This window comes from Temnothorax nylanderi, unplaced genomic scaffold (assembly GCF_030848795.1).
Source record: "Temnothorax nylanderi isolate EJ_2023f unplaced genomic scaffold, tnyl_v1.0 TNYL_tig0023_pilon, whole genome shotgun sequence".
NCBI classification, from domain to species: Eukaryota; Metazoa; Arthropoda; class Insecta; order Hymenoptera; family Formicidae; genus Temnothorax; species Temnothorax nylanderi.
This window is the reverse complement of record NW_027249085.1, coordinates 1,346,727-1,358,444: the sequence shown is the minus strand read 5'-3', so window position 1 is coordinate 1,358,444 and position 11,718 is coordinate 1,346,727. Positions and strand designations below refer to the sequence as shown.

The following is an 11,718-nucleotide window of genomic DNA, read 5'->3' as shown; positions in this document are numbered from 1 at the left end:
CGCGACAAGCGGTTCAGCAATCAGCGGCCTAGTTTACACCGATCTCTTGATACGCGTATCAAATAGTATATTTGAACTGATCAGCCAATAATCAAACTAATTTACTAGTTATTTACTATTTAATACGCGTATCAAGTGATCGATGTAAACTAGGCCAGCAGGTTCGGCGACAAAGAGCGAATCTCATGTAAGGCAGTACGACCGTGTTTATTGTGTACAAACATTATAATAGCAAGATATTTTAAACAATCATGTATTTATATAGATTAAACATGCCTCATGGCGTTAAATACCACGGACGAAGCTGACTGATTGCAGAATTCACGTGTACGTAATGAGTAGATTAAAAGAAACTCAAATTGCAGTCATTAGTTCATCGTTTTACAAAAATGTATCTTTGCTTGCACAAATTGTACCGCCGTCCTTCGAGTTTCAGCGGCACTTTAAAAAGGTACGAAAACATTTCTCGAAGATACAAATCTTTATTTCGTATACGTGTATATATGTATATAACTGAATTAAAAATGTCTAATGCCATTCTTTTGTAAAAGGGTATGTTTGATAAGCCTAATACGGTGGGATTCCTACATGTGTCGCATTATCTATCAACTGTATATGACGCAAAACTGTTTAAGCAAATGGTCAGGTGGCCGATCTTGTGTAAGAAAGACGAAGCAACATATCGCGTCGAAATGAAAAACTTCCTGTGCCTGTTATCACAAGACAATCCTGATCTCAATTTCCCGACGATACTAATGTCCCATTTGATCCAGTCGGCAGGAACCAAGTTTCAAACTATTATGTGGAAGCTATCGCAACTCGCTCTCAGGACCTATATCAAAAGAGAACGTACGTAATGTGCCAAATGTAGGAAGAAAAGTATTGTATTTTCGTGCCAATCCGTGTTATTTATCCAAGTTGGTTTCTTCAGTTAAAGGAGAATTGTTGAACGCCCCATGTATAAGCCCAGTGCAAGATTTAGCGATAAAGTACTTCAATAATATAATTGTGGAAAAATGCAAAGTTGTGACGGAGACTCGTAAGGAGACGGAGAAGATATTGGATGCTGCAAATAATTTTCTGAAGTAAATCACTATTTTCGTTGAACGGCGATATATTAATTTACATATAATTACATTTATATATTTTAGTGACGAGATTGAAAGATTGAATACATATAAATCTGAGATTTTCGATAGAAAAGAGAATATAAGAAGGGTGGTCCCTGATCTGCCAGCTCATCCGTTAATTCAAAAGCAACTGATGAATGTCGAAGATTCCAATATCACAAACTGTTAGTACACAATAAATATTCTTTTCATAAATTTATTCATTGCTAACTTTCACGATGTTCCTTCTCGCGTTGCAGTATGGAAAAGAAGCATTTTTAAGAAAGTCCAATATATACTTAAAAAGAACAAGGAATTCAAAGAAGTAGAGAAATCCTTTGATCGTTTGTGCAAACTTGTACTGAGAATAAACTCTAATTCTAGGACGCTCGACGCAAATGAATTTCCCGAAATTTTCTGTGATAATTGTTTATTATATACGCAATCTGAGACGCAGTCTAAGGTAATTGAATAAAAATTTCGTACGCGGTTCTTGCGATCATTTTTTTTATTTTCTTTTTTTTTTTTTTCAATTTAAGCATTTAATCCGCAATTTACATGCGAATGGCTCCATCGTGTTCAACACTTTGTTGTCGTTGCTGTATTTGATAGTCACGCAAATCCATCACGAAAGCATCGCCGACCTCTCCGATCTATCGCAGTGTCTACCGTCCATTCAGAGTGCTTGCAAAAAAATGAAATCTCTGCGAACGCTATTCAGCGCACTGAACACGAGAATCGGCGGTATATGCAGGACTGAGCAATGTGCGGGGTCTCGAGAAATTAAAAATGTTTACATCGACTTCGACGCGAGCAATGTACCAATTGTGAACCGCTATATTTTATTGCAATCTCCGAAGATTAGTTTCAACCTCGATCAGAGCACGGACGATAAACTTTTTTACGAGAGATTGTGTTCATCTCCGGTGGAAGGTATTGCTCGTTAAAATCGCGTAATTACGAAATTAAAACCGAGCGTCACGAGAGTGTGTTAATTTTCAGGCAAACACAAACATTTGTTTAGGAGGTACAAGCATAAGTATCGTCCGTTGCGCGAGCTACCTGCACCTCTGTTGGACTTTAGTAGTTCTTGGAACAATATGAGCGGATGGCTGTCTCCCCGCGCGCACTCCGTCAAGTGTGAGCAAATCTTGGTCAACGGAAAGCCGCTTTCGCCCTTGTACTCTCGATTGCTGCAGCATTCCAAAGGTTTACCGCGCTTTTCAATATTCCGATACGCTTAAAATCCTTAGCATTTGAATGAAAACGTTGAAGATAAAAATTAGCGTGTGTGCTTTCAGGACACGCGTCGCGCAGCCCGGGCACGAATTACGAGGGATTGAACCTAACACCGAGGAAGCGTCCCTCAAGAACGGGGCATCTGACAACGCACGGCAGAATAAGAAATCTTTTTTAATCCCTTTTTTAATCGTGAAACCGTTCTCGTTACACACATCCTCAAATACGAAGAATTAACGAGATGCGCAACTGATTCGACAAGAATTCATGATATTGATATTAGAAGAAAAATTGATAATAATACAAATTTTTTTAAGTTTTGACAAAATTAATTGCTCAAACTTACTGTTAATAACGTTGATCTATATATTTAAGGCATATGATATTTATTTCATTTTCTATCTTATTGTTTGCCTGGTACTCTACATTTAATAACGACTAAAGGACAATGTTAGGCATAGATCGATATAACATATTTATAAAGATACATATTATATATCTGTCATGGTCCAATGATTTTTGAATACATAAGGATCCTGTTGGCCTGTGCATTTTCCTGCATTTTTCGGGTTATTTTAATATTAAATAAGGTAAATGAGATAAATTGAGTAATCTATCGTCATAAATCTGTTTTAAAAAGATGTAGAGAAAACGGCCTATTTTCAACACTGTCCTTTAATGAGTAAAATGAGCACTTCGTAAATGCTCTCTAAACTTGTGTATTTTTCTTTGAACATAGGATGTCTAAATATTTGTGCGTTGTGACCGCTAGTCAAAAAGACGATTTGCATATTTGTCAGCTTAGCATATAGTTTTTATTTTTATATCTTACAACTTATAACTTTGTTCATTTGTACATTTAATTTTTTACACGTTACTCTTTTTTTACTCCCTTTTGGAGTTATTATTGTCTAGGGTGACCACCTCTTCTTTTGTAAGGTTTAAGAGGAGCTTGGAAGCCTCTAGAATCTATAAGACAAATAAAAGAAAAATAAGATAAATAATAATAAGACAAATAAAAGAAAAATAAGACAACCTTTACCTTAGCCAATGCCTCCTTGATGTCGGCTATGGTTTCATTGTAAGATTTTATTTTTTTTTTCAAGGTTTACTTTTTCCTCTTGGAGATTCAATCTCTTTTGGTTCAAATCGTTTAAATCTAGGAAAAAAGTTTCTTTTTTACAGGTTTGAGCGACAAATATGAAGTGAAAATGATAATAATTTTTAAAAACGGGACTTACATTTTGCAATCTCCTGGAAACACGCGGTCAGCTCAGTAACTTCCTCCATGTTCTTTTGGTGACGGTGACTCTATTCTATCTGCCGCCCGTCCGTGCCTTCCTTCAGGACGCGCGAAGGCTTTCCCCTACTCCATCTAACCTTCCGGGCTTCCCGCTTATTTATTTTCATGTTAACGCAATCTAACCGACTCATGCCTTTGAAAGTCGTATACTTATATCTATTCGAAAATCTTACAAAAGAGAAAGAGAGGTCGATGTTTACCAACACGTTATCGGAACTCTGTACGCCATACGCTGGCTCCATGGGGGACTTCACCCTTATACATCTAAATGTAAAAATCTTTAAATATTTTTAATAGACGTATAATATTATAAATAATTTGACTTTTTAAGTTATACTTGAATAAATTCAAATAATGCAGAAGCATATATTTAAATGTAAAAATCGTAGTAATTAAATGTGTGGTAAAATGTAAATTATTTTCTATACTACGAGTGTAGAAAGTAATGTACAATTATTTCTCTACTTTGATCTAACTCACTATATATATATATATATATAAAGGCTGTATTACACTACGGGTTGCGGGCACCTAGCCGACAGAAATGATTAAATTTGATTATTTTTAATTTTTCTAATTATAAGAGTACACATTTCAGGATCTGCGTAATGCAATCTGACGACAGATAGGTAACAAAAACCGAGTAGAATCTGTTGTTTCCATTTAAAATTATATTTAATAGGTAAAAGGAATAAAATTAAAATACTTTTTATTTGAAATATAGGAGACTATACAAAATATATACGAGACAATTAATAATATTTGTGACGATTGTGGCGCAGAGAGATATGCGCTTAAGTTATAGTGAGCCGAAAATACGAGTTCAAATTCAACTAAAAATTAATCGAAATTTAAAAAGCGAAACGCGATATAGGACAATCGAAATTTGATTGATCCTTTCGAGCTTTGAGATATATAAAATACGATTTACGATAATCTCCTCGGCGAGTGCACTATCGCGATTATTCGATGTACGATCGAGCCAAAGAGCAAAGAGCTCGTGCGGCGACAAATCGATCGGGATCAATCACGGCGATGCCGCGACGTAGCGAATGCGGTAACCGCAGCGGATCATATGAGAAAAAGATGGAGAAGGAAGGAGAAAAGGGAGAAAGAGAGAGAGAGAGGGAGAGAGCCCGAGAGAGAAAAAAGAGACATGCATTGCATACGTAGCGCGCAAACATGGCGGTAATCCTATCAGCTGATAGTGTCCGCCGCTAGAATGACGGGCCGCATTTTGGTTAATCGGGTTAGATCGCAATAGGTCATTCCCTCTCCCTCCCACGCCGCTCTGTCATCATCCTCTCGACGTCGACGGCGGGCTGCGCGTGCTGGCCTACCTACGCTACGTTACGTATGTGACAATACGTGTGTGCGATCCGAACCGAATGACGCATCGACGACGATGCTAATGCATTCCTCGCACCCTGGCACGGTATACACGTATAATCGCAGCAACCGGAGGAAAACGCGAACGAGCGCGCGTCGCTGACAGGCGGAAGGCAGCACGCGGGAATGTCGTAAGAGTGATAATCGTCCGCTCGTTGGCTCGGTTAACGAAACCCGACCCGAGTTCGAGCCCGGGGTGGATAATCGGAGAGCGGAGAGCGAGCGGTCCGCGTTGATCCTCGCGGAGCGGGATCGTCGTCATCGAGAGCGAGCGGTCTGTGATGAGCGACTCCGAACAACGGCAGCTGCACGTGCCTTACCGAGAGTACCATAGCCAGAACAATACCAACCCTGCCACCGCCGCCACCGCCGCCGTCGCCGCCGCCGCTGCCGCTGCCGCTCTGGTGGACACCGATGCGCTGGTGGACCTGTCCATCGCGCCCGTCAGCAGCAGCAGCAGTAGCAGCCACCATCAGCGCCTGTCATTGCAGAACGATCAGCCGCCGTCGCCGGCTGACCTGCTCCCCGACGTCGAGTTCATTCCTGGCTTGAGCAACGACCAAACCCTAGCCATAGATTCCTCCGGAATCGACCGGGAGAGCCAGCCTCTCCTCGGTCGCTTGGAGCTCGACGTCACGTTCAATAGGTTTCCAGGTTCGTTTCCAGCTGTGAGACAGAGGACAGCGATGTCCCCTTGCCTCCCATGTATATCTGTTGGTGATTCATGACATCTAGTGACCTTCGAAGAATCATCATTTTTCATATTTGTTATCACGCGTAGGAAATTACATTTGACGTATATATGTATGTATTTGTAGATGATCCACAGTTCTCGGAACTGGTGTGGCAGGCTGAATGCGCGATAGACAATGGGGTTTACCCAGACAGGATATACCAGGGTTCCAGCGGAAGTTACTTTGTAAAAAATCCAGCGGGGGTAAGATGTAGCTTCTAACCTGCTCGAAAGTAAGAAGTTTCGGCGCTATTGTCACTTCTGATTCAGCGTGGTACAGTGAATGTGCAAATAACGATGATTCTGTACTGTCTTGTCAGAAAATCATAGGTGTGTTCAAGCCAAAAGACGAGGAACCTTACGGCAGGTTGAATCCAAAATGGACAAAGTGGATGCACAAGCTCTGCTGTCCGTGCTGCTTCGGCAGGAGTTGCTTGATTCCGAATCAAGGATACCTGAGCGAGGCTGGCGCCAGCCTGGTCGATCGCAAGCTGGGTCTCGGCATCGTGCCGAACACTAGAGTGGTGAAACTCGTCAGCGAGGTGTTCAATTATCCTCGTTTGGATCGTCAGAAGGCACGCATGAAGCAAGCCATCATGGAGCAGTTCCCTACGGTGGGATCGCATTTCAATCGTATCGGTCTACCGCCGAAGGTCGGTTCCTTCCAAGTCTTCGTGGATGGTTACAAGGACGCCGATTACTGGCTAAGGCGATGGGAGAACGAGTCCATGCCGGCGCATTTGAGTCGAGATTTCCAACTCCATTTCGAACGTTTGGTCATCCTAGATTATATCATCAGAAATACAGACAGGGGTAAACGATAAAACCGTTTCTATTCATAATAGCGTTAGCTGGATAGTTTCTTTCCTCACAACGAATATCCCGCTTGTGCAGGTAACGACAATTGGCTGATCAAATACGATACTAGTGTTAGCAAGAACGGATCTGAACAGGGTGAAGTGAAGATCGCGGCGATCGACAACGGCCTGGCCTTTCCCTTTAAGCATCCAGATTCTTGGAGGGCTTATCCTTACCACTGGGCATGGTTAACTCAAGCGAAACAGCCGTTCAGCGAAGTCACGAGAGAGCTAGTCTTGCCGCAACTCTCGGATCAGAATTTCGTACAGGATCTCTGCGATGATCTGTATCAACTATTTAAAGTATGCTGCATGTATTATTTGACGAGAATGAGCGTATCGCGTTTCGCTCGTCACTCGAGTAACAATATAATCTCACACATAATTTGCTCGTCTATTTCCGTAGCAAGATAAGGGCTTTGACCGACATCACTTCGATAGGCAAATGAGCGTGATGCGCGGCCAAATTTTGAATCTGCAGCAGGCTCTGAAAGACGCTAAAAGCCCCGTGCAATTGGTACAAATGCCGGCTGTAATCGTGGAAAAGTATATATATATATTTTTTTACTTTTATTTTTAGATATATAATAATTAATGTTACAAAGTTTCACACATTTTATTCTAGGGCCAAAGGAAACGGCGCTCCCCGGTTGTTTTCATTCTCTGACACGTTTACCCAGCGCTTCCAGAACAAGAGTCCGTTCTTCTCCTGGTGTTGAAAACGAAAATCAGAGTGACTTGAATCGGAGTGCTCGTGAATAAGTGTGTCAGTGGTATCAGTGTCAGTCACATTGTCCTCTCCGCCGCGAAAAATGTTATTACTTATTTTTCTAAGTTTATCCTACATTTCTACCTCTCTTTCTTAAGTTTTATTTCTATAGTGAGGCTGCAAATTGATCAGGAAAACGCGGTTATCCTTTTTAGGCTGTCTTGTATTTATAATCTCTTTTCTCTCAGTTTAATTGGGATATAAGATATTCGTACAACTATATTGTATACAGTAAATATATGTATATATATATAATGTTAAAACACATTTTCTTTTAATGCGCATAATGTGCGAAGTGTAAAAAAAGGGCGTATGTGATTTAGATTATAATATATAATTTATGAACATAAAAAAAAGATACAGGCCAGGTTGTACGAAATGTCTCTCGCGTGTCTTCCACACGTACACATACACACATACATATATACACACACATTGTAGTTTGTGCCAATCGGTACCGTGAAAGGAGTGCATAAATCAATACCTAGAGAACGACTAATGTCATGCTACAACTTGAAAGTTGAAAGTTAAAAATATCTTGAATATATGATATTTTCTTTCTTCTATTCTCGCGCGTTGAGAAGGTGGCATTAGTTATTCTAGTGAGGTGTTGATGCTGGTCGCTAGATACTTAAATGTATAATTCTTTGGAATGTATAAATTCTTTGGAAATTAAACTGTGATCCTTGTAGTACGCATGTAACGTCACGTCGCACATGTACTGACAACAGGAATTTCACGTAGTTATACATTAAGTACAAATTGCTACTGGAATACATAAACGAAATAGAGTTTCTAGCGCAATTTTTATGAAATTGTATTTTTGCCTATTTTCTCTTTTGTAATACACGCCGTATCGTGAGAGAAATAGAATCATGTGCGAATCAATCCTATGCGAGTTCAAAACTGATATCACAACGACATATCTTACGACGAGAATAACACGAAGTTAGTTCTGGACCATGTGTCAGACGTATTTTAATCAGGTTTTTAAAATGTTATGAAACTTCGACTCCAAGATATTATTTTGAACGTTTTGATATTTATTACGACACTGTTTACGCAGAACAATATTAATGCAATTGTGCGTTGTACATATATACAATATACGATAAGAAAAGGGATCTGAAAGGGAAAAGCTGCAATATGGAGGTTGTTGAAGCTTGTTCAAAGAGGAAAGCCTCATCATGTACCAAAACGATGGCATGTCCATGCAAGACAAAAGTAATTGTCATCTCGTCAATATCTTACGAATTTTTAATCAATTTATTTTTAATTCTCTTATCATACTACTGAAAAACTACCTACTATTATGATTAATATTCCGTACGCAACGTTGAACTTTTTGTTATAATAATTTGGTTGATTACAAATTATTAATGTATTCATAATAATTTATAATTGTTAATATCCGATTGTAATTATCATGATTGTATATTATATTCTGGTATAATATACAACATATTATTATTGGCAATTATTAATATTTATGTAAATTGAATATTTATGTTACTAACCACAGTACAAAAGATACGTGCAGCCTGCACGTGCAAAATCTTTCGCACCAGAGCGATTACACAAGGTACCGTCGAAGCAATTCGAAGACAGGACGACGTATCACTCGTCTTATCTAAATGTGGATCGCGAAATGGCGCGTTGTGCGCGACTACAACCAATTCGACCCGTTCAAAGCTTTCAAAAAAGTACTGGCAAGTTTTTCGACGAGACAACAAACAAACTATCCTACAGACCCGTATGGCAGATCGTTAAAGCGGAGCCTATCGTACCGAAACGTAGGTAAGACAAAGTATCTGTTGTAGCATTATATGCATCAATATTCATAATTGTAAAACGAGGACTTTATCTAATACGAACAGGATCTCCACGTTGAACGAAGATATTTAAATTATGCTGTGTATATATATATATATGTATTATCTAAGAACTCTCAGCGGTTTTGTCTGCAATTATACGTCGAAATTCTTGAGTTGCGAGAAATGACGATTTAGAAACATAAAATCCTGGATCAAAGAAAGATTCACACATTTGTTTCTTAATTGTCTTTCAGTTCAACAGAGCAAGTTTGAGATATCTTAAGTTAAGAGACTTTTTTGTATTTCTTTTACTTTGTTATACTAAAAACGAGACAGAGAGGAAGAGAGAAGATTAATTTGGAAGATTGTCGATAGACATGCTAATAAAGTTTGGAGTACGTTAATATAATAATTTTGTTAGACCGCTGACAAGCACAGGCATGATGGAAACTGTGACGACGGTCCGCCACGATTACGTGGCGAAACGCGTGGAGAGGCCAGAGATGATTATACCCTGTGGAAATATTCGCACAAGTTCAGCTCCGTTGGACGACAGAACGATGGCAAGACTGTCCTACGTTTCTCCAGGGCCTATTGAACCTGTAATCAGTTTCAAACCGATATTAAAGTACCGTCCGTCGAGCCAGCCGCTTACCAAAGAGACAACGCAAAAACTGAGCTATCAGCCCTTTGTCATCGTTAAAAAAGAATTTCATCCTTGGACGCAGAAACCAACGTACAAGTACGTGAATTCGAGTGTTACATCCTGACAGTAACAAATTTATTAACAATAAAAAACGTAATAAATCCAAATGATAGATATATATTCTACAATTATTTTCTATAACGTAAAAAATATATATAAATCTGAATATTACATATAGAATCATCTTACTTAATAATAATAATAATAATAGATATTATATTGTTTTAATTAGAAAAATTTAAATATGAAATAAAATTCTTCTGTCCCTTTGCTTGTTACGTGACAATATAACAAATATAGAAATATTTTCTGCATGCTTTTATTTTCTGTAACATAAAAGATGATATTAATTCGAATGTTTGAAGGCCACCGGACACCGCGATGTGCGGCAAGACAACTTATTCCGAGAGCTATATGGAGAACGATGCAGTTTCCGCGGCGAAGCCCTTCTTACCCGTCGCGACGTATGTATTTCCTTACGGCGCGGAATTTGCGGATAAGACTATCTACAAGGAGAGTTATCTACCGGGTAAAGCGGAGCGCGTGGTGCCGTCTGTTCCCTGCGGCAATATCTCTATCCCCGACGCAAGGATGTCCGCCGATACGACTAACAAGGTGCGAGTTCGTTATAATTATTCCCGAGTCGCACGATAAAAAACCGATAGTTTCTGCCGCGACTTATAACTCTCGTAATTCTCATTACGCGAGTTACCTTGCAGCTGAGTTATCAACGAGTCTGGACCGAGAAGCGAAAATTATTTGTGCCGCGCGCTAGGACCATGTTGGCGACCGCTAAAATGCAATCGGAAACAACGACCCGTTGCGAATACGTAGCAAAAACGACGTTGCGTCCGGACCGTATCGTCCCCTCTGATAATATCCGCACACTCGACGTACCGTTGGAGGGAGACACAACTACCGGATTATCTTACGTAAAACCCGACGTGATAAAACCTGTTCGCAGCTACAAGCCCGTTATGCAATATTACAGGTGAGGAGAAACGAGAAACCTACATGTCCAATTCAAACAGTTCAAAGGACGTCTGTGATGCAGCTAGAACTCGGTTTATCAGGAGGAAACTCTTTCCTCCGAGGACGCCTTGAAAAGATTTACTTGACTTTGTAATCAATTTCTTTATTGTTTTGACTTTGCTTTAATTTAGTTATGTATTTGTTTGCGCAACATCTAATTAGCGCCGACTATTATCGTCTTATTGATTTATTCCGTCTTTTAAATCTCTTCGTGACGTGTGTTCGACCGTGTTTCGAATTGTAAATTAGTAATCGATCTTGCGATGCGATCTCTGTCCAGGCCGGAAACTAAGATCGACTGCGAGACGATAAATAAATTATCATACCAAACGTGGGCGCCGAAACCTAAAGAAGAACTCCCATGGGCTCAAAGGAGCAAATATCAAGCTCCAGAATATCCGATGGTCTGCGACACGGTTTATCACATGAGTTATCCCATGCCAGGTCATTATGTCGAGGACGATTCGTGCGCGGAGTGTCCTTGCCCAATTGAGAAACAGGATAACGTTTCGTCTGCTCCGACAGTAGAGTCTTAAATGCTTTTGGATTGAATAGCGTCCGCTGTATGCTGAAGATAAATTGCAATCTACTTTTGTTATTTTAAACCCGCAGTAGCCAACGTTCCCTATTTTTGGGACAAAAACCTTATTATGAATAAAATTATTTTAGAGTAAAAAAACAAACAATCGTTCTTTAAATTTTTTAATATTTATTTCGAGTATACTTTCCTTTTGAGGAAGCTAATAATATATTGCTAAAAAGCTATG

At 39.6% G+C, this 11,718-nt stretch overlaps 3 protein-coding genes and 1 long non-coding RNA gene across 9 annotated transcripts; 3 read left to right on the top strand and 1 right to left on the bottom strand.

The window, feature by feature from the left end:
* Positions 1-4: 4 nt before the first annotated feature.
* On the top strand, positions 5-2,897 carry LOC139769580 (uncharacterized). 5 transcript variants are annotated; one of them, XM_071700777.1, is made up of 10 exons: positions 5-187; positions 266-327; positions 437-451; positions 552-849; positions 932-1,085; positions 1,152-1,294; positions 1,370-1,572; positions 1,649-2,042; positions 2,112-2,318; positions 2,396-2,897. In XM_071700777.1, exons 4-10 carry the CDS (start codon positions 555-557, stop codon positions 2,524-2,526), a joined length of 1,527 nt encoding a protein of 508 aa, XP_071556878.1. In that variant the 5' UTR covers positions 5-187; positions 266-327; positions 437-451; positions 552-554; the 3' UTR covers positions 2,527-2,897. The 5 variants fall into 5 exon arrangements, with proteins under 5 accessions (XP_071556878.1, XP_071556876.1, XP_071556880.1 ...); XM_071700775.1 differs by having other exon boundaries at positions 266-451; XM_071700779.1 differs by lacking the exon at positions 5-187 and having other exon boundaries at positions 194-451; positions 1,772-2,042.
* Positions 2,898-3,138: 241 nt separating this feature from the next.
* LOC139769585 (uncharacterized) lies at positions 3,139-3,812 on the bottom strand. Of its 2 annotated transcripts, XR_011717598.1 has the most exons (3): positions 3,590-3,812; positions 3,391-3,507; positions 3,139-3,317 (listed from the first exon to the last, which is right to left on the bottom strand). It is a non-coding gene; the product is annotated as an uncharacterized lncRNA (long non-coding RNA). The 2 variants fall into 2 exon arrangements; XR_011717597.1 differs by having other exon boundaries at positions 3,391-3,812.
* Positions 3,813-4,816: 1,004 nt separating this feature from the next.
* Positions 4,817-7,654, top strand: LOC139769581 (phosphatidylinositol 4-kinase type 2-alpha-like). The gene is made up of 6 exons (XM_071700780.1): positions 4,817-5,694; positions 5,859-5,977; positions 6,094-6,586; positions 6,668-6,933; positions 7,037-7,176; positions 7,256-7,654. Exons 1-6 carry the CDS (start codon positions 5,322-5,324, stop codon positions 7,347-7,349), a joined length of 1,485 nt encoding a protein of 494 aa, XP_071556881.1. The 5' UTR covers positions 4,817-5,321; the 3' UTR covers positions 7,350-7,654.
* Positions 7,655-8,929: 1,275 nt separating this feature from the next.
* Positions 8,930-11,637, top strand: LOC139769583 (uncharacterized). The gene is made up of 5 exons (XM_071700782.1): positions 8,930-9,196; positions 9,635-9,955; positions 10,285-10,534; positions 10,639-10,910; positions 11,232-11,637. Exons 1-5 carry the CDS (start codon positions 9,048-9,050, stop codon positions 11,485-11,487), a joined length of 1,248 nt encoding a protein of 415 aa, XP_071556883.1. The 5' UTR covers positions 8,930-9,047; the 3' UTR covers positions 11,488-11,637.
* The last annotated feature ends 81 nt before the right edge of the window (positions 11,638-11,718 follow it).

Coding starts and splice junctions, on each gene's coding strand:
- LOC139769580 (XM_071700775.1), top strand. CDS start 335: ATGAGTAGATTAAAAGAAACTCAAATTGCAGTCATTAGTTCATCGTTT. Junction 850..931: donor GACCTATATCAAAAGAGAAC/GTACGTAATGTG, acceptor TGGTTTCTTCAG/TTAAAGGAGAATTGTTGAAC. Junction 1,086..1,151: donor GCTGCAAATAATTTTCTGAA/GTAAATCACTAT, acceptor TATATATTTTAG/TGACGAGATTGAAAGATTGA.
- LOC139769581 (XM_071700780.1), top strand. CDS start 5,322: ATGAGCGACTCCGAACAACGGCAGCTGCACGTGCCTTACCGAGAGTAC. Junction 5,978..6,093: donor TTGTAAAAAATCCAGCGGGG/GTAAGATGTAGC, acceptor CTGTCTTGTCAG/AAAATCATAGGTGTGTTCAA. Junction 6,934..7,036: donor ATCTGTATCAACTATTTAAA/GTATGCTGCATG, acceptor CTATTTCCGTAG/CAAGATAAGGGCTTTGACCG.
- LOC139769583 (XM_071700782.1), top strand. CDS start 9,048: ATGGCGCGTTGTGCGCGACTACAACCAATTCGACCCGTTCAAAGCTTT. Junction 9,956..10,284: donor ACGCAGAAACCAACGTACAA/GTACGTGAATTC, acceptor GAATGTTTGAAG/GCCACCGGACACCGCGATGT. Junction 10,535..10,638: donor CCGCCGATACGACTAACAAG/GTGCGAGTTCGT, acceptor GTTACCTTGCAG/CTGAGTTATCAACGAGTCTG.